This window comes from Lepidochelys kempii, chromosome 10, assembly GCF_965140285.1.
Source record: "Lepidochelys kempii isolate rLepKem1 chromosome 10, rLepKem1.hap1, whole genome shotgun sequence".
Classification (NCBI taxonomy): Eukaryota; Metazoa; Chordata; order Testudines; family Cheloniidae; genus Lepidochelys; species Lepidochelys kempii.
The window spans coordinates 6757400-6773866 of NC_136389.1; the positions used below are offsets into that span (position 1 = coordinate 6757400).

The window sequence follows — 16467 nt, forward strand, 5'->3', positions numbered from 1 at the left end:
GGAGAGGAACGGAGCCCCAGTGCAGGGAAGCTGAGACAAGTCTTCTTGAATGAAGTCCATTAGACAGGATGCTTGCCTAGCCACCTATTGCAAGAGACCTTTAGCACAGAGCAATGATGTAGGTGTGGACAGGCCTTCTAACCATGTTGGATGGAAACAGTGGCCACTGGAGAGTCATTAGGGACCTACATAGCTTTGACAAGTTCTGACCATGGATTTCTTTTAGGGATGGCCAAACCAGACCAGAGAACATCAGAACCTGCCTGAGTCTTTGCCCATTTCTAGAACTGAATCTTCTTGAAAGATCCCAAAAGTTTCAGCTCATTTTTCCTGTCATAATTTTTCACTTTCACTGTCCCTGCCCGGTTCCAGCTGCGAGTAGGAAATAGCAGGGAGTTGTTTGGGTAGTCCCAGCTGCAGGAAGCACTAGAAATGTCCCCAAGAACCTGTCACACACGATTCCCAGCCACACTGGCAGACTCAAGAAGACTCGTTTTGAGCTGGTTGAAATTTGTCAGACGTGAGTGGAGGGATAGGCTCCAAGCTGCAATTTCTTAGTGGAGCACAGACGGATCTAAGAGGCAAGGTGCTTTCAACTCCACCAGGCTCACTAGCACTTTGTCACGTGGATTGTACCCTTATCATTCTGCTGCCTCACATAACCTCCTGCAATGGCTGAGTGCCTCTTAATGACAAACTGCTAGCAATCTCCTAAAACACAGAGCAATAGGCATCCATTTTCAGCAGGGAGAGCTGCTGTTAAATCAAAAAGTCATGCCTCTGCTGTAATGACATGGCAAGCAGGCAGCTATGCTAATTGAAACCTCAACCCCAAATAGTTTCCTCCTTCTATCCCTGAATCTGATCTGCACTTGATCCAGAAGGCGGTCTGCCTACATCTCCAGCAATAATTTCCACTTTCCCCATTGTCTCTCTAGTAATTTGTCACAGGAGGCTTCCGCGCGAAATAGCTCCACAGTGAACTCGTGCTGGGCCTTAATCAATGGCAGATTGACCTGAAACCAAAGCCAGGGCTGCATGCTTTGGATTTGTAGCTAGTCATGGGTCAAGTGGCGTGGCTAAAATAAAATCCAGCCCAGCTCAAACCTTTATTACAGCCCCAAATGCCAACTGCGCCTCTTCTGAGATCTGAAAAAGTTCAAAAGCAATCCAGCTTTTCTTTACCTTTCTTATTCATGCGTCTGAGCTTCCAGGTTCAAGCTGGGGTTGGAAGCGGAAACCTGGGGATCCCAGAAGGCTGTTCTTGCAGTATTTGTAGCACAACAGGTGAAGTAGATGATAAAGTGTTGGGAGACAGGCAGCTTCCATGAGACTTCCAACCCAGGAGGCTCGGAGAACTCAGCTAAGCATCCAAAGCTCACTGAGGTCACTGGGAGACTTTCCACTACCTTCAATGTGCTTTCAGATCAGGCCACCAAACTCCCGAGTTTTAGAGGTTGCTGCTCATGCTATGGGGCCAGGTCCTGGGAGCTAACAAATATGTACAACTCCCATTGAAGTCACCTGCAGTGCAGCTCCTCTCCCAGAAAGTCACCTGCACCACCCAAAGAAATCAGTGCCACTCCAGATTTAGCCCACTGTATTTTGCAATTTACTGCAAGAAATCTTTGAGTCCAAGAACACACCCAGTAGGATTGCCAGTCCATGTGCAAATACAGCCAGCTGTTTCCCAAAGAAATCCATAAATAATCAAATGTACCTCCCTGTATGATGTTCAGGAAGATAAACTTCAGCTAAAGGAAGAAGAAGTTAGGAAAAAGCAGATATTCCCTTTGTAATTGTCTCCTCCTAGACGCTATATAATTATCTTTAGCAGGCTGAGAGACTCTGGAGATAAGGCCACCTACCTTTAAACTCTGAGATTAAGGTCTGATGTGTAATGAGTTTGGTCTCAGCACTGTTCCCATTGGAGAAGAGTCTATGTCATGAAACTTCTATGGCACAATGGGCAGCAGAGAGCTTCTTATGCTCTCGGAATTATTTTGGGGAAGTTCTGTGGCCTGTACTATACAGGAGGTCAGACTAGGTGGTCCCTTCTGGCCTTAGACTCTATGAATCTGAAAGTTGAATCACCTCCTTGCTCCAGAGGGTATGGTTCTGCTAAGTCATTGTTAATGTACTAGCAAAGTAATATGGGGTGTGATCACCCCACTGTTTCCTAACTCTGCCTGGCCTCTGGATTTGGGGGTTTTAGCTTCAATTCCTGCTAGCTCCATAATCATGAGGAGGACGGACAGTTCACCTATGTTTGCAGTTAGTTTTTGGAAGGCTGACCGTGTATTTTCCTCGCTAGTAATGTCTCTGTTCTCACACATAGCTTACCTCCTGCGGGGCAGTCCCTCATGCAAACTGACATGAGCTTGAAAACAAATGTGGCTGTGGAATGGGCGGCAGTTTGGGAAACCACAGAATCCATGTTAAATTTGTGCAGCTGGATGCCTCTCTCTCTTTCAAGATGCAGAGAAGACTCGGCCCTTTCCCAACAGCAGCTGAAGAATTATTAAGGACTTTGAGTTTCCCTTTTAAGTATGTGCAGCTCTGCACTGCGTGGCGAAAAGTATTGGACTGAAATCCCTAGGGACTCATGGCCAGACCAAGCCTCACAGTAGGAGTACAGAACAAAACAAGTTTCACCTACACTTTCCCACCAGCATGCATCGACCCTGACCTAGACACAGCACATTCGGGGGTAAGAGGGAAGTTTAGCCTCCAGGCCCATTCCAATCATTCAGCTCTCTGCTGAGATGCCAGAATGGGGTTGGGTTTTTTGTGAGGGGCACAATTCTCCATTAGGAACTGGCTTGAGACCCACCAAACTCATTTCACAGGGCCCACTACACAATCATCTGATCTCAGCAACTTGCAGTCAGTATTGGCTCAGGCTGGATTCGTTAGGACCCCCTAGAAGTCAAAGCCAAATCATCTGAACCAGGCCGTGGCTCCCAAAGTTCACTTGAGGCTCCCTCAATTGATACTCACTAGAACATAAGAACAGCCATCCTGGGTCAGACCAATGGTCCATCTCACCCAGTGTCCTGTCTTCTTATTGAGGCCTATGCCAGATGCTTCATGGGGAATGAACAGCACAAGGCAATTATCAAGTGATCCACCCCCTGGAAGTCAGAAGCTTAACCATCTTGGCTAATAGCCATATTGATGGACCTAATCTCCATGAATTTATCTAATTTTTCCTTTGTACCTGGTTATACTTTTGGCCTTCACAACATCTGGATCCACAGACTGACTGTGTGTTATGTGAAGAAGTACTTCCCTTTGTTGTAAAGCTGCTGCCTGTTAATTTCATTGGGTGACCCCTGGTTCTTGTGTTATGTGAAGGGGTAAATAACACTTCCCTATTCACTTTCTCCACACCTCCTGCTTCAAAACATCAATTCCTTTATTCCTACCCTTGGAAACAGAGATCCTGCAAGGTCCTGAAGCTCCCTCAACTCCCAGTGGGAGTTTGGGTTGCTCAGCATTTCCCGGGTGGCCCTTGGCAGCTCACACAGTTGGTCCAGAAGAAGCCTCCAAACCATAACAGGTGGAACTTGTAAGCAAAGAGCAGAACTCACCAGTAGTCTGTAGAGAAAATGGACTACAGCATGGGCAAATGAGAACTATCCTAATTATAGGTGGTTGCTGTGTCTGGTGGTGGGTTAGGTTGATAACAGGTTGTCCCTGGCTCACTGCTCTGAGGCCGAGCAGAGCCAGTCCCTGTCTACGTGAAGGACGCTGTTGAGTTGCTTTCCCAGAGAACTCCACACCTCATCTTAATTCATATAGAAGCCTGGAAAGGCCAGCAAGGAAAGAGCCTAGGAGGTATTTCTAGACTGAGAGCCCAGGCGTTGCACAGATGTGGAGTGTAACATTTCCATCAAGCGTGCGCAGTGAGGAAGACAGCTCTCTGGAAGGGAATCAAGGCAGATGTAGCAGGCAAGTTGAGCCTAAGTGTTTCATCCCATGCAGGGCCTACAAGAGCTTACCTCAGATCTGCTCATTCTCGTGCGTGTGCTTGGAGAATCCCTTCTTGACCGTGTTCGGAATGGCAAGCTTTGGCTCGGGAAATGTTTTTTAACCAAGTGAAATCAAACAACGGTCACTTTTTAAATTATTGTTTAAATTTAAACTCTGATCTAAACAACATGGGTGGGATTTTTGGCTCCTTTGGTTAATTTAGAAGACTATGGGCTTGGCTCAAAATGTGGCAGACTCAGAAAGATGTGAAGTGTGGCTGGTGCCGTGTTGACTTTCTGTGTGTGTACGTGACGTACCGTGCCTGTGAGGTGACGCAGTGACCATCTTGGCCTGCACAGTGCTGTGTGCTGTTGCCGTTTTGTACCAGGAGGGTGGGGCAGAAAGGAGAAAACGGGTGGCTTGGCGTTGGAAGGAAGTTGTACGGCAAAACCAGCCATGCTGGCGAGGCAGCACAAGACCAAGTCAAGAGGGTTCAGCAGCCAGCCACAGCTTCCCCTGGGGCACAGCTGGGCTGCAGGGGCTGCAAAAACAGGAAGAGTATAAGAAGCATTGAGATGTATCCTCTTCCCAGGAGGCCAAGGGGTGACACACGTAACATACTGTGGGCAGCAAAAGGAGGCTGTAGCTGGCAAAAATACAGTCTGGCCACCTGTCTGTCTGTCTGACTAGCTTCTGACTTATGTCTGTGTCTAGTTCTCTGTCTGTGTATGTCGAGCAACCCATATGTTGTGTGTCTTTAAGTGCCTGTGTATATGTACATAGGGATGTGTGTGTACACAAATGTAAGGTGTAAGCACAGCAGGCTTTGGCCTGCGTCTGGGAAACAATTAGCAGTCTGGGAGGGGCAGCTTGCTCACAGCCTGCCTATGGCACAGACAGAGCTGGCTCTATGGGTGAATGTTAGATAATTATTGACTAGCTCCCCACACTGTCTGAGTGCAACATCTGTCAAGGGTTACAATAGTTTGGAGACTGTGTACCATTGCTACAGACCCTGCCCATACACTGCCACACCCCAGAAGGGGTTGCGTGAACCCAAGGCCCAGCACTTTGTTCCTGTGCCGAACACCCCTCCGCCCCAAGCCAGTGGGGATTTGGACGCAAGATGGTCTCTTTTCTTCTCCCCAGACCCCTTACCCTTCCCCCTCGTGATGAGGCGCCCCCATCAATCTCTTGCTGCCTTCTCTATCTATCTAATCCCCTGCACTCCTCCCCAGTCCTTTTGGAGCTGGCCCTCTGCCTGTGAAATGCCAGCAACCAAGCACTTCCCTGGTCCCCGTTGAACATCGGCAATGGTGGCCTGCTGCCTGCCTCGCTTCCTCACCGGGCCGCCCTGTTGCACGCAGCCCGGCTGGGATCTCCCTCAGCTAGGCTGGGCTGCGGAGATTCAGCAGACAGTCTCTTTGCCTCCCCCCTTGCTATTCCCACAGCAGATCCGAGCCAGGGATGGGCGGACGCAGGTCATGATACCTTCCCTCCAGCCAGCTGAGCCAGGGGCTCTAAGCACCACGCCCCCTCTAGCTACAACGCACCTTCACCTAGTGGGGCATCCTACCCCTATCCAGCAGCCTCCCCAACCCTTCCTAGTGTTAGAGTGCATGGGGGAGTGGGAGGATGCTGGGGCAGCTGGTTGCTTGCAGGGATTGTGGGGGAGATAGACAGCTGGATTGCCCCTCTCCTCCCCTTTCACTGCTCCCTACCCAGCCCCCCATGCCAGGGCGGGAGTTGAGTTAATGGCTGGCAGGAGGGGAGCGCCATTCCTCCCACTTGCCCCAGCACCTTAACAAAAAACTTCCTCCTGTGACCAGTGTCACTCGAGAAGCACCTCGTGACTTGGCAGCGGGGCTAGTGGGTCTTGTGGAGGCAACATTCCCAGTGAGATCAATGGGCGCTGGGCCTGACCGAGGTGCAGCAGCGACTGCAGGGACTGGCCGGTGATGGTTTGTATGCAGCATACTCAGCTGTGAGAGGCTGATATTGACTGAGAGAGTGCCAGGCAGGCAGTGATTGATATTTAATGAGTTTATTGTAAGCAGGAGAGAAAGAGATTTAGAATTCAGGACCACCAAGTCCTGCACACAGCTGGCCTGCCAGACATTGTTGCCCTTGTCCGCTCTCTCCCCCGTTATTTCTGTGCCCGTGTTACATCTTGTGTTACATTAGTGTCTTCCTATGTATTTGTGCAGCGCCTAACACAACGTGGCCCCAATCCTGACTTGGGCTGCTGGGCATCACTGTCATATAACTAATACTAAGTGTGAATGAGCTCTTAGGTATCTTTGCATACAAGTGACGCTGGTGGACTGGGGGTCAGGAGACCTGGATTCTAGCTTTACCTCTGCCACTGTTGCTGTATAACCTTGGGTTAGTCACTTCCTTCTCTGTGCCTCTGTTTCTCTGCCTGTGATTGTGGGGAAACAGATGCCACCCTTTATAAAGTTCTTTGAGATCTATGGACTAAAGGCACTACTTAAGTGTTAAATATAATCATGCTGTATATTTGCCAGCTAACTGCTCTGGAATGAAAAAAGAGGGAGGGAGATTGAATAAATAGGCTTTAAAAATAAAATTTGGTGGTTTTTTGTTTTTAAAGCAGAACTATGTTGTACCACAATGTAATTGTTAATGTGAAGGTAAAACTTCAAGATAAGCTAACATATTTCTCCTGACACGATCACTGCCTCCATCAGATATAGCCACTGTATAAATAAAAGTGCTGTAATTTTATAATCCTGCAGCTCCTCACCTTTTGATGAGGCTTCCCGAAGACATAAAGTGAAACTCTCCTCCCCAGATTAAAAGCTTTGATTAAAAACAAATGGATCAGTTTGATCTCTTCTGTGTTCAGGACACTGGGCCAATTTCAACCCTGTTGTAATGGCTGAAAAGCCAGTGCACTTGAAGCTGGGAGGCATTTGGTCCGTCAAATACAATCTGATGCCAGGTTAAAACTGAGTGATGTTCTGCCCCTTCAAAGGCTAAACACAAGTACTTAAGACATCGCATACTGAAAGGAGAGAGCAAGCTGGACTGAAAACCAAACCAGTTGGCGTCAGCACTGGGATGGCCCTCGATCTAATGATGAAAAGTTGGAGTTTGGTTTTTAATTCTGTGGCTAGTTCAGTGAACCATGGAAAGATCAGCTACTGCTGTGGACAGTCTGGTTCTCAGTGCCAGAGTGTACACAATCACAGCTGACCTTTAATTGATGTCCATTCCCTTGGGGATCCTGGACAAATTAACATCTAGACATTTGTGGCATGTAGAAGGAAGAGGTTGGTTTGTTGAACAGACACCAAAGCTGTGCCCTAATAAGACCTGCACTTCAACGTGCTGATCGCAGACAATTCTCCCTGAGGGTGATGAGGCGTTGGGGATGCTGAACAACATTCAGGATCAGGTCCGTTCTTTCTAATCCATGTGGTGTGTGTGCTCCGTATTCTGTAGACCGAGCTTTAACTAAAACTTGTACACTGTGTACCCGTGTGTTTCACGTCTGCCTAGGGACTTAAAAACATTTTGCTTATTTTTCCAGGCACCTTTCTTAATACAGGTATAAAACCAGCCTATGGGAAGCATGCACATAAACCCACTTGGCTTTCTAATGTTTCATGCAGAGGAGACTCATGGAGCAGCTTTTTAGGTAGCACTTGTAATGCCAACCTGAATGCCTTTTAAACTGGAGGTGGTGCTTCATTAATTCTCATGTCAGCAAAATCTCAAGCAGAGCAGGCTAAATATTCCCCAGGGAAGGTGAGATTCTAATTCATACAATTATTAGTCAATATCAGGAAGCTGGAGGAGAGAAATGAGAACGGTTCACCTCTTGTATACCTTTCATAGTGTCTCTCTTCCCTCCCGCGTTTCCACCAAGTCAAACCTTCAGTAATAATTGATAGAGGTAATGAGACTGCTTTTGATGTTTGGTCACAGTCAGCTGGCCGCAATATCATTAGAGAAACCATTTCTATGGAAAAACCAAGGGAGGCTTGCATTCTGCCTGATGGTGTAATTAATGAAGAGCTTGACATTTTCCCACCCCAGCAATCCAGTGTTCTCCTCATCCAGGCTCTTCTGTAGATTCCCCTGTCTCCAAACTTTAGCAGCCTGTACAGCAAGTGTGTGCAGCGAACCTTCAGATGAAACGCACGGAAGCCTGGAGACTGTGATGGCATATTCTCCTTGGGTATTGGTAATACACACAAATGCATGTCTTTGATTGGACCGAAACCAAGCATGCAAATGACAAGCTGTCACTGTTTGTGCAGACGACTTAAAAATACTATGTCTAAAGGAAATTGGAATAGACAGTGATTCAGCAAAGCTTTGAGCCCACGTGATTGGTGACTTTTCAGGAACTCTTGGAGTGTTCCTACTGCACCATTACATCAAAATACAAGCCTCATCGTTGGTCAAAAAGAAATAGAAATGTAACAAAAAACATGGGACTGATTTTTCTCTCTTGTTGGTTTCACACCGCTGTAACCCCACTGACTTCAGTGGGGTTACTCCTGATTTACAGCAGCATAACCAAGAGCAGAATCTGGCCTGTTGTCCCTTCTGCACATCCCTGCATGCCACATTTAGCAGTGCATGAGTAGCATCTCCTCCAATGGACATTGCCTGGGTTACTGCACTGAGCATGATGTTGCTGCATGTGTTTCCAAATGTCATCAAACTTTACCCTTGGATTGTCTTTGTATGTGTCTCAAAGTTAAAGTTCTTTTCCATCCATTAATTGGCTTAAAGAAGTTAGGAAACTCCAGCAAATTAGGAGTTTTCAAGAGCTTTTTCTGTCCCTCTCCCCACCTCATATTAAATATCTCCCAGGCTTCCAAGCAACCAGCTAATCCTTCGTGTCATCTTCCCACAACCCACAATGCAGAACGGTACGACACATCTGCCGAGCATATGACATATATTGTACATACTCTACATGGTAGCTTCATGCTGTACAACATATATATACATACTGTACATCAGAGAGAGGGTCCATATACTATACCTATAGCTCACAATGTATATAAGGAAATGTCTATTTCAATAGTGGGGTAAGAAGCACGCCTGTGCTCCAGCAATTTCCAGGCAGAGTATTTAACTCTGGACTCACACTTTATATTAAGGTGCATTATATAAATAGTTGATAAAGGGTTAATAAATGATAATCAGCTCTTTTAATAAATTGCTAATCAATTGTTATAGATTGTTATAGTCCAAAAGGTCAATAGATGATCTTCTGTAGTACCTTTTACTGATGTACTTATAACCATCTATAGCACATACTATTCATGTCTGTCACATGCTTGGAAGAGTTATTAATCATTTATTAACAATAAATGTACCTTTAATATAAAGTTTGACCAATTTGAGTAAACCTTAGCCCTTCCTGCAAGCTGATTTTGCACATTCCCCAAGAAGGCATTTCCAGATTTCCACATGTGATAAGCCTGAACGTGCAATGTGTTTCCATGCACAAATTTAAATAAATATTTTTTAATTTCAAATAGTGCTTTTTATAGACATACCATAGGATTAGCCAGACTCAGCTATTCACAGCAAAGACCATCACTCCAGTTCAACATAATGTTTCGGATTTATACCCATCATCAAAAACAGAACACACAAAGATAATTGTTTGCTTTTGTGTTGTTTTTCCACCTCCACAGGCATTAAAATTAAGTCTAGGTGACCTTGATCCAAACAAATGTTTAATGTGTCCCCATTCGACATTTAACCACCAAGAAAGAATAGTAGCTAAAGGATATGGGTGGATCCAGTTCCTTTGAACCAATTTATTTCAGTTTTTGCATTCTGATCTGGCATCATCTGTATTACCAAAAAGTAATATTACAAGTGCCCCTTCCAGCTGGAAGACATTAGCAAGGATGGGAAGATGAGCTCCTGGAGGCTTCTAAGTGTAGTTTTTCCATATTTCCCTGCTTTTAAAATAAACTCTCTCCCGCTTTCAACTCTTGAGACATTTAAAACTAGATTGGGCAAAGCATCAACAAAACCACTGTCAGAAGCAATCCTGCTCTGGCTTGGATATATGGCCTAATAGGTCTCTAGGTTTGGCCCTGATTTAGTTATTTGTATTTTTATGTTTCTTAAGTTTGAAATAGAATCAATCGGAAAGACCACAGTCAAAATCTATTACTACACACACAGTAAGAATACAACCAATCACAGGGTTGTATCCAGATACTAGTTACAGTGGCTTGTACTAAGGCTGGTTATGTGCAAAAAGTTTCTCAGTTAAAAGAATTCTTGACCGAAAGCACAGATATTAAGTTCACGTGGCCACAGTCCAGCTATTTTCCTGGTTACTCCCCTGCTCTGGTTCTTAAATTTCAAAAGAACCTTGAGCTGCATAACCTTATAATGAAGGTTCTAATCACGTTCCACTTACAGCATGTTTCCTTTGGATGACCTTCACTCCTGGGCAGTGGGACTTGAGTGTCATCCTGCACAGGGTGAATTTCACTCCCTTGGAGGCATACAGCAGAAGATGTCACACCTCCAAGCACCTGTCTAGATACAAAAGAGAGAAGGAACTAACACTGTTACAGAGCCGGCAGTCTGCACTATTTGACGTGCTAAGCCACAGTCTTTGAATCATGGCTGCTTTCCGTTTGCAAATCTGAGCTACTTACAACAAAGTCATTGTAGGGCCAATAGGTACAGAACATTCCACCCTACCTCCTTTGGATAGTTACCCTTAACCTGGTCCCCTATGCTAATAACCATCCACCAATATGTGTTCCCCAGCTGCCTCATCCACCCTTGCATTCCCTCATATGCCATGCCTAGCTGGTAAATCCCCTTTCTCATAGAAGATGCGTCCAGGTTGCCATTCTCATTCCCATTGACTTGCAAGTTGTCTGACTCCAGCTGAGTGAGAAGTAGAGATGCTCAGCCTGGTCCAGATAAAATAAGAACTGCCCTGGCTCTTTGCCCCAAACTGGAATTGAACCTGTTGTGGGTGTGAAAACTTTTCCTTCCTTAATTTCTGTTTCCAACCCTGCCTCTTGCACCCCCTGCTTCCAACCAGATGGGGAAGTGCCTGAGATACTATGAGTGAGGAGGCTGGTCTCTGGTCTGACTAGAAGTGGTAAGTACTGTGAAGTCTTGCAAGAGAGAACCTGGCCTTCCATGTTATCCAGGACAGTTCTGTGGGCCCAAGAAACCTGGATTGTTCTGATAAGGTATCTGATCCTTTTAGGTGCTTAGCTGAACTGAGTCTCCAAAGGGCCAATGTCACTAGTTGGAAGGCCTTTGTTCATTCCCTCTGAGGCTCAGTGCGTTACGTCTGCTCAAAACTCTTTTTGGAAGCCTCTGATCTTAGGAGGAGCCCACCCAGCGTCCAATTTTATGTAAGAGACAACAGTCAGGAAAGGATGTTGTGTGATACCTGCCAACGTGCCTCACGCTGGCAGCAGGGAAACATGGTCATTGCCTTGCGTTTGCTTGTCTCTTTCTGCAGAAGCCCAGCGCAGACCCTACTATGCTGACTATTCCCCGACGCGGAGGTATATCCACACCCTCTGTACCAGCCACTATCTGGACCTCTTCATTACTTTCATCATTGGGGTCAATGTCATCACTATGTCAATGGAGCACTATAACCAGCCCAAGGTAAGAACCACGTGCCCTCCTTGGAGTGCAGCTGAAGCTAAATGCAATTGGATGGGATGTCACAGCAATTAAGGACCATATCCTGTTCACCGAATAGCATGGAGTATGACCATTGATGTCAGGGGTATCTGAATATGGCCCTAAGCGAAAGCTGACATGAGAGCATTCCCTGTTCTTTGAGATGCTTCTGAGGACCTCACGTTAGAAGTATTTGGTACAATGAATTCATCAGCTATAGCCACATTTCCACCTTTGATTAGGGCCAGCTGTACCGTTCTGCCAGAAGAGAGTCACCTCTTGAAGCAAAGGGCTTGAGTCTCCTCTCGTGTAAACTGGTGTGAATCAGGAGTAATGCCTTTGAGGTCCATGGAGTTACACTTGCATAAGAGCAGTGTGAGATCAGAATCAGGCCCACAGAGTATTAGATGGACTTTGGCCTCGAGAGCGATGAAAGAAAAATTGCCCAAATAATTGGTCTCCTGATTTTAGCAGTGTCCTACTGACATTTGCAATGTAGATTTTCATTACCAGGTGGAGTAAAATATGTCAATGTTTTAGAATATTCCATTAACTGATGTTAATATGCAATGGGTGTGCTCAGGGTGGCCTTCTTTCCTCACTGAATTTGGAGTAAATCGGCTCTGTTTACATGTTGTGCTTTTGGTCTGGGTTGTGCTGGTCTGGGTCCTCCCACACCTCCCCAAATATTCCTCTGTGGCCTCCTAGGGGGGCATGCCCCACAGTTTGGGGACCAGTGTCCTAGGGAACAGGGCCTTCATCATTCTAGGGCTGATATATTTGCCCTTCACCACTCTTACATTTGTCAGGACTGACTTTGTCACATATAGATCTTTTGGCCTGTCCATCTGTATTACAGGAACATTACATAGTATTATCCCTCACAGCTCTCCAGAATCTGTGTTTGCTTTTTAATAATGTAAGGTTTGCCATGTCACCTGCAAATGATTCTCTGGGAAGCTAAGCCAAGATACACCAAGCCAGAGGGTAGTGTGTGTGTGTTTTATGCCACCTGTACTCCTCTGCTTCTGTAATTCCTTTACACAACAGCCTTTGTTTTATTTCTCCTGAATCCGATCTCACTTACATGTGTGTTATAGGAGTGTAAATCAATGGAGTTCTTCTGGGTGTACACCAGTGTACATGATACAAGAACTGGACCCAAGAGAGATCTTAAGTTAAATAATAAATGGCCACATTATAAAAAACAAAGGTGTCTATTTTATTTTAGGGAATATAATTAGAATCAAAATAGAGCAAGACAGGCATTCAGAAATGCCAGCTCTATTACATCTGTACAACTTTCAGATCACATTTCCAAAAACCAACAGAAGTCCATCCCACGCATCAGGGGAGAGCAGTCGCACAGATGTCAGTAGGAGAATTTTGCCCTGAAATTAAGCCATCTCTGAAGTTCTGGGTTCCCCTGTCACCAAAGCAAATGAGATTTTCTTTTCTCTAGTGTTACCATTGACTTTTTGTTTCCTATTGTGTCTGGTTTTGTTGTTCATTTTTCTGATTTGTAAGAAACCTATGGCCACATTTGACCAGAAAACAACCCTAATCAGGGGGAAAAAGCTCTTTTACTCCAGAGCCATCTATTTTAAGATTTGAGCAGTGTGTTTTTTTGCTATTTTTGGCCTCCAACTCCAATGAAATCCATTAGAAACAGTCATCATCTTAAAGTATAAACACTCTGGATTCCTGACTTCCGAACGCGGCTTTATAGAGGGAGCGAACATTACACCAAATATGGAGATCACTGGAGATGTAACACATTTTGAGAAGGCAAGATTTCATCTGTCTCCAATATTATTTATTTTGCTGAATGTATTAAACTAAGCTGAATTCCTAGGAATAGCCACACCGGAACAAAGCAATGATCCATTTAGTCCAGTATTCTGTCTCTCATCATGGCCAACTCTAGATATATCAGAAGACAGTGTAAGATATTCATAATGCACCTTATAACAAAATTGTAGTAAGTGGGAAAGGGGTTGAATTTCCTCCTCTTCCTCCTGTGTTCAGCAGTTTATGCCCTGAAGTCTGAGGATTGATCAATAGCCATTGTAATTTTTGGACTAGCTAGTATCACTGCTGATGATGTTCTTATTCAGATCAACATCTAGTTCTTTTTCAAGTTTTGCTATGGTATTTGATGCAATAATATTTCATAGCAATGATTCCACAGGCTCATTCTACTTTGCGTTAAAAATAGAGGACGGATCAACCCATACAGTTCAGATCTGGATCTTGAAAACTCCCAAAGACTGGGGGGGTCTGGAGGCATGGTTTTGGCTAGGGTCCTTCTTTAGTTAAAATGTAACTATTTTTAAACAGCATAGAAACTTGTCTTCTCAATTTCCACATCAGAGTGATTCTTTTAGGGCCTAATTCTGATCTCACACTGGGGCAAATCAATAGTAACTCTTCTGAAGTTATTGGAGTTATACAGATGTGAGTTGCAAATCAGGCCTTTAAACTCTTGTTCATTCATATGCAGAGCACCTGATTTTAAGTTTCCAATCCTCAGCTGCTTTATCCCTCCATTGTGCTTTGCCCTTTCTTTTGTCTCTACCTCTACCATCCTCCTACCTGCCAAGTGCTTTGTGGTGGGACGAAGGTAAAGCAGCATGTATAGAACTAACAAGTGCCTTTCCTTTCAGACCCTGGATGAAGCTCTGAAGTACTGCAACTATGTGTTCACCATCGTTTTTGTGTTTGAAGCTGTTCTGAAGTTGGTGGCATTTGGTTTTCGAAGATTCTTTAAGGACAGGTGAGATTATTTTCAACTCCTTTGTGTTTGGCCCAGGGTCTAAACCAGAAGCCAAGCAACTGAAGCATTGCTGTAAAAATAACATAGTTGGATACAAGAAACTCTGTGCTGACTAGCTACAGCTCCCGGGGATGTCTCACAGGAGTCAAGAAGTTAACAAAATGATGATTGACACCACTGGTCACGCTTTGTAAAGGGAATAGGAAATTAATACAAAGGGTTTAAGTGTGTTCTTAGCCCCTTTCACTGACTCCACCAAAGAATTTATCAGTGCTTAGTTTTGCTTGGCCTTGAGGTGACAGTCAAGCCACTACCCTTAATACATGCCTGGAAAAGACTATTCTTAACAACGTAACGGCACCGTTTCCTGCAGAACTGATGTCCTATCCAATCTAGACTAGTCCATAGGCAGCCTGCAGGGTGCTAGCTAAGTAAACCCACCAGGAATGGGCAAAGGAAGGCACCCTCAGCACTGTTGTCCTCTGACTACAGCTACCCAGAAGCATAACTTCACATTTTGCTGCTCACTCGACCGGATACAAACATATGTGACAAAGGGCTGTGATTTGGAGACCCGCTGAAGAGCCAGATATGTCAAAGAGCCTTATTTCATGCTTCACTTCACACAGAGGGGTCAGATGCTGTTCCATTTAGTCCTGGGAACAGTTTGTGTCCCTCGTTTATCCAGACAGCTGATGCATGGTTCTAGGCTGCCATGAGCAAGCCTACTTATCAGGAAAACTCCTTAGGAAAGTAGCTTAATCTCTTTTAGCTAAAACAAGTATGAGTTTTTAAGTTGCACATTGGTCTATCTCTAAGGAAGGTAGGGATATCAGGAACAATGTAGCATAGTATGGTTCCAACTTTCCTCTCTAAACTTTGGGCCAAATCCTGAGCTGGAGTAAATCAGTTGAAGTACCTGGTGCTTTGCCAGTTAACACCAGCTGAGGTTCTGGCCCATCAATCCTGGATCTGAAAGGGGATGGGGTGCTGGCCTTGCCCACGGTCCTTTCTATAGGAGAATACAATTCCGCTGTTACAGGGCACCATCCTAACAACTCTGTCCATGACGCTCCTTTGAAGTGTGGTTCTTTTTTCGTCTTTCCCACGTGTACCCTGCTAGGTGGAACCAGCTGGACCTGGCCATAGTTCTTCTCTCAATCATGGGCATCACGCTGGAGGAAATTGAAATGAATGCCGCGCTGCCTATCAATCCCACGATCATACGCATCATGCGGGTGCTACGCATAGCAAGAGGTAAGAATTGCCTTTCCAGCCTGGAGCCTCTTCAGTGACCATGCCTGATCTCTGGGGTGATTCCATAGAAGCCAGTGGGGTTGCATCAGGGATGAATTCAGCCCATTGTGTTTCATTTCTAGGTCATTTGAGTTTGATTCAGACCTAGGGATGGAGCCGGGCTGCAGGGTTTTGATTCAAAACTGTAGTCTGATCTATAGATCATGAATAAATATTCCCAGTTATCACTTTGAGGGATGACAGGTTCTTGTCCCAAGATCAGGCCCAGTATTATTAAAATTATTATATAGTTGGGACCCCCGATGTGCACAGATGCAACACTCACACTATAGGAACTCTTTTATATTGACAAATAAATAATTTATTAACACATTTAGCAAAGTCACACACTCTAACTCTGTAAGGTAGACAGAGATAATACATAAAGTACATCGGAACATCCATACTCACACCATCCCTTGCAGAACAACCTGAAATGTTAGCCATTATCTTCCTCATCCCTGTCACCCTTCTCATCTTCACCAGTGGCCATCATTCTGGCCCCTCCCCAAGGCTACATATCTCTCTCTACTGCCCCAGTTTGGGATGCCACTTTTATAATATGTTACGCTGACATTACCATGTCTAATGCATATTCAATAGGGGTTTCTCCCCTCTTCCATATTTGTATTTCCTCCCCTTACCAATGTTAAGGTGTCCGCCTTCTATAGGTTGGTGTATTTATGATTTCACCCCATTATCTTATATGTCAATTCATTGCCATGGCACTCTTGCGGTCGGATGTT

General features: G+C 45.1%; 1 protein-coding gene across 5 annotated transcripts in view; it reads left to right on the forward strand.

Moving 5' to 3' along the window:
• The window catches only part of CACNA1H (calcium voltage-gated channel subunit alpha1 H), a 178812-nt gene that overhangs the window by 127204 nt on the left and 35141 nt on the right, over positions 1 to 16467 (forward strand). For 4 of the 5 annotated variants that reach the window (XM_073361778.2, XM_078854517.1, XM_078854519.1 and 1 more), the window contains exons 20-22: positions 11480 to 11631; positions 14316 to 14425; positions 15549 to 15682. In XM_073361778.2, the coding sequence (XP_073217879.1) occupies positions 11480 to 11631; positions 14316 to 14425; positions 15549 to 15682 (396 nt within the window). Of the gene's footprint in view, positions 1 to 7531; positions 7550 to 11479; positions 11632 to 14315; positions 14426 to 15548; positions 15683 to 16467 lie in introns of all 5 variants that reach the window. The other variant, XM_078854518.1, reaches the window with a different exon arrangement.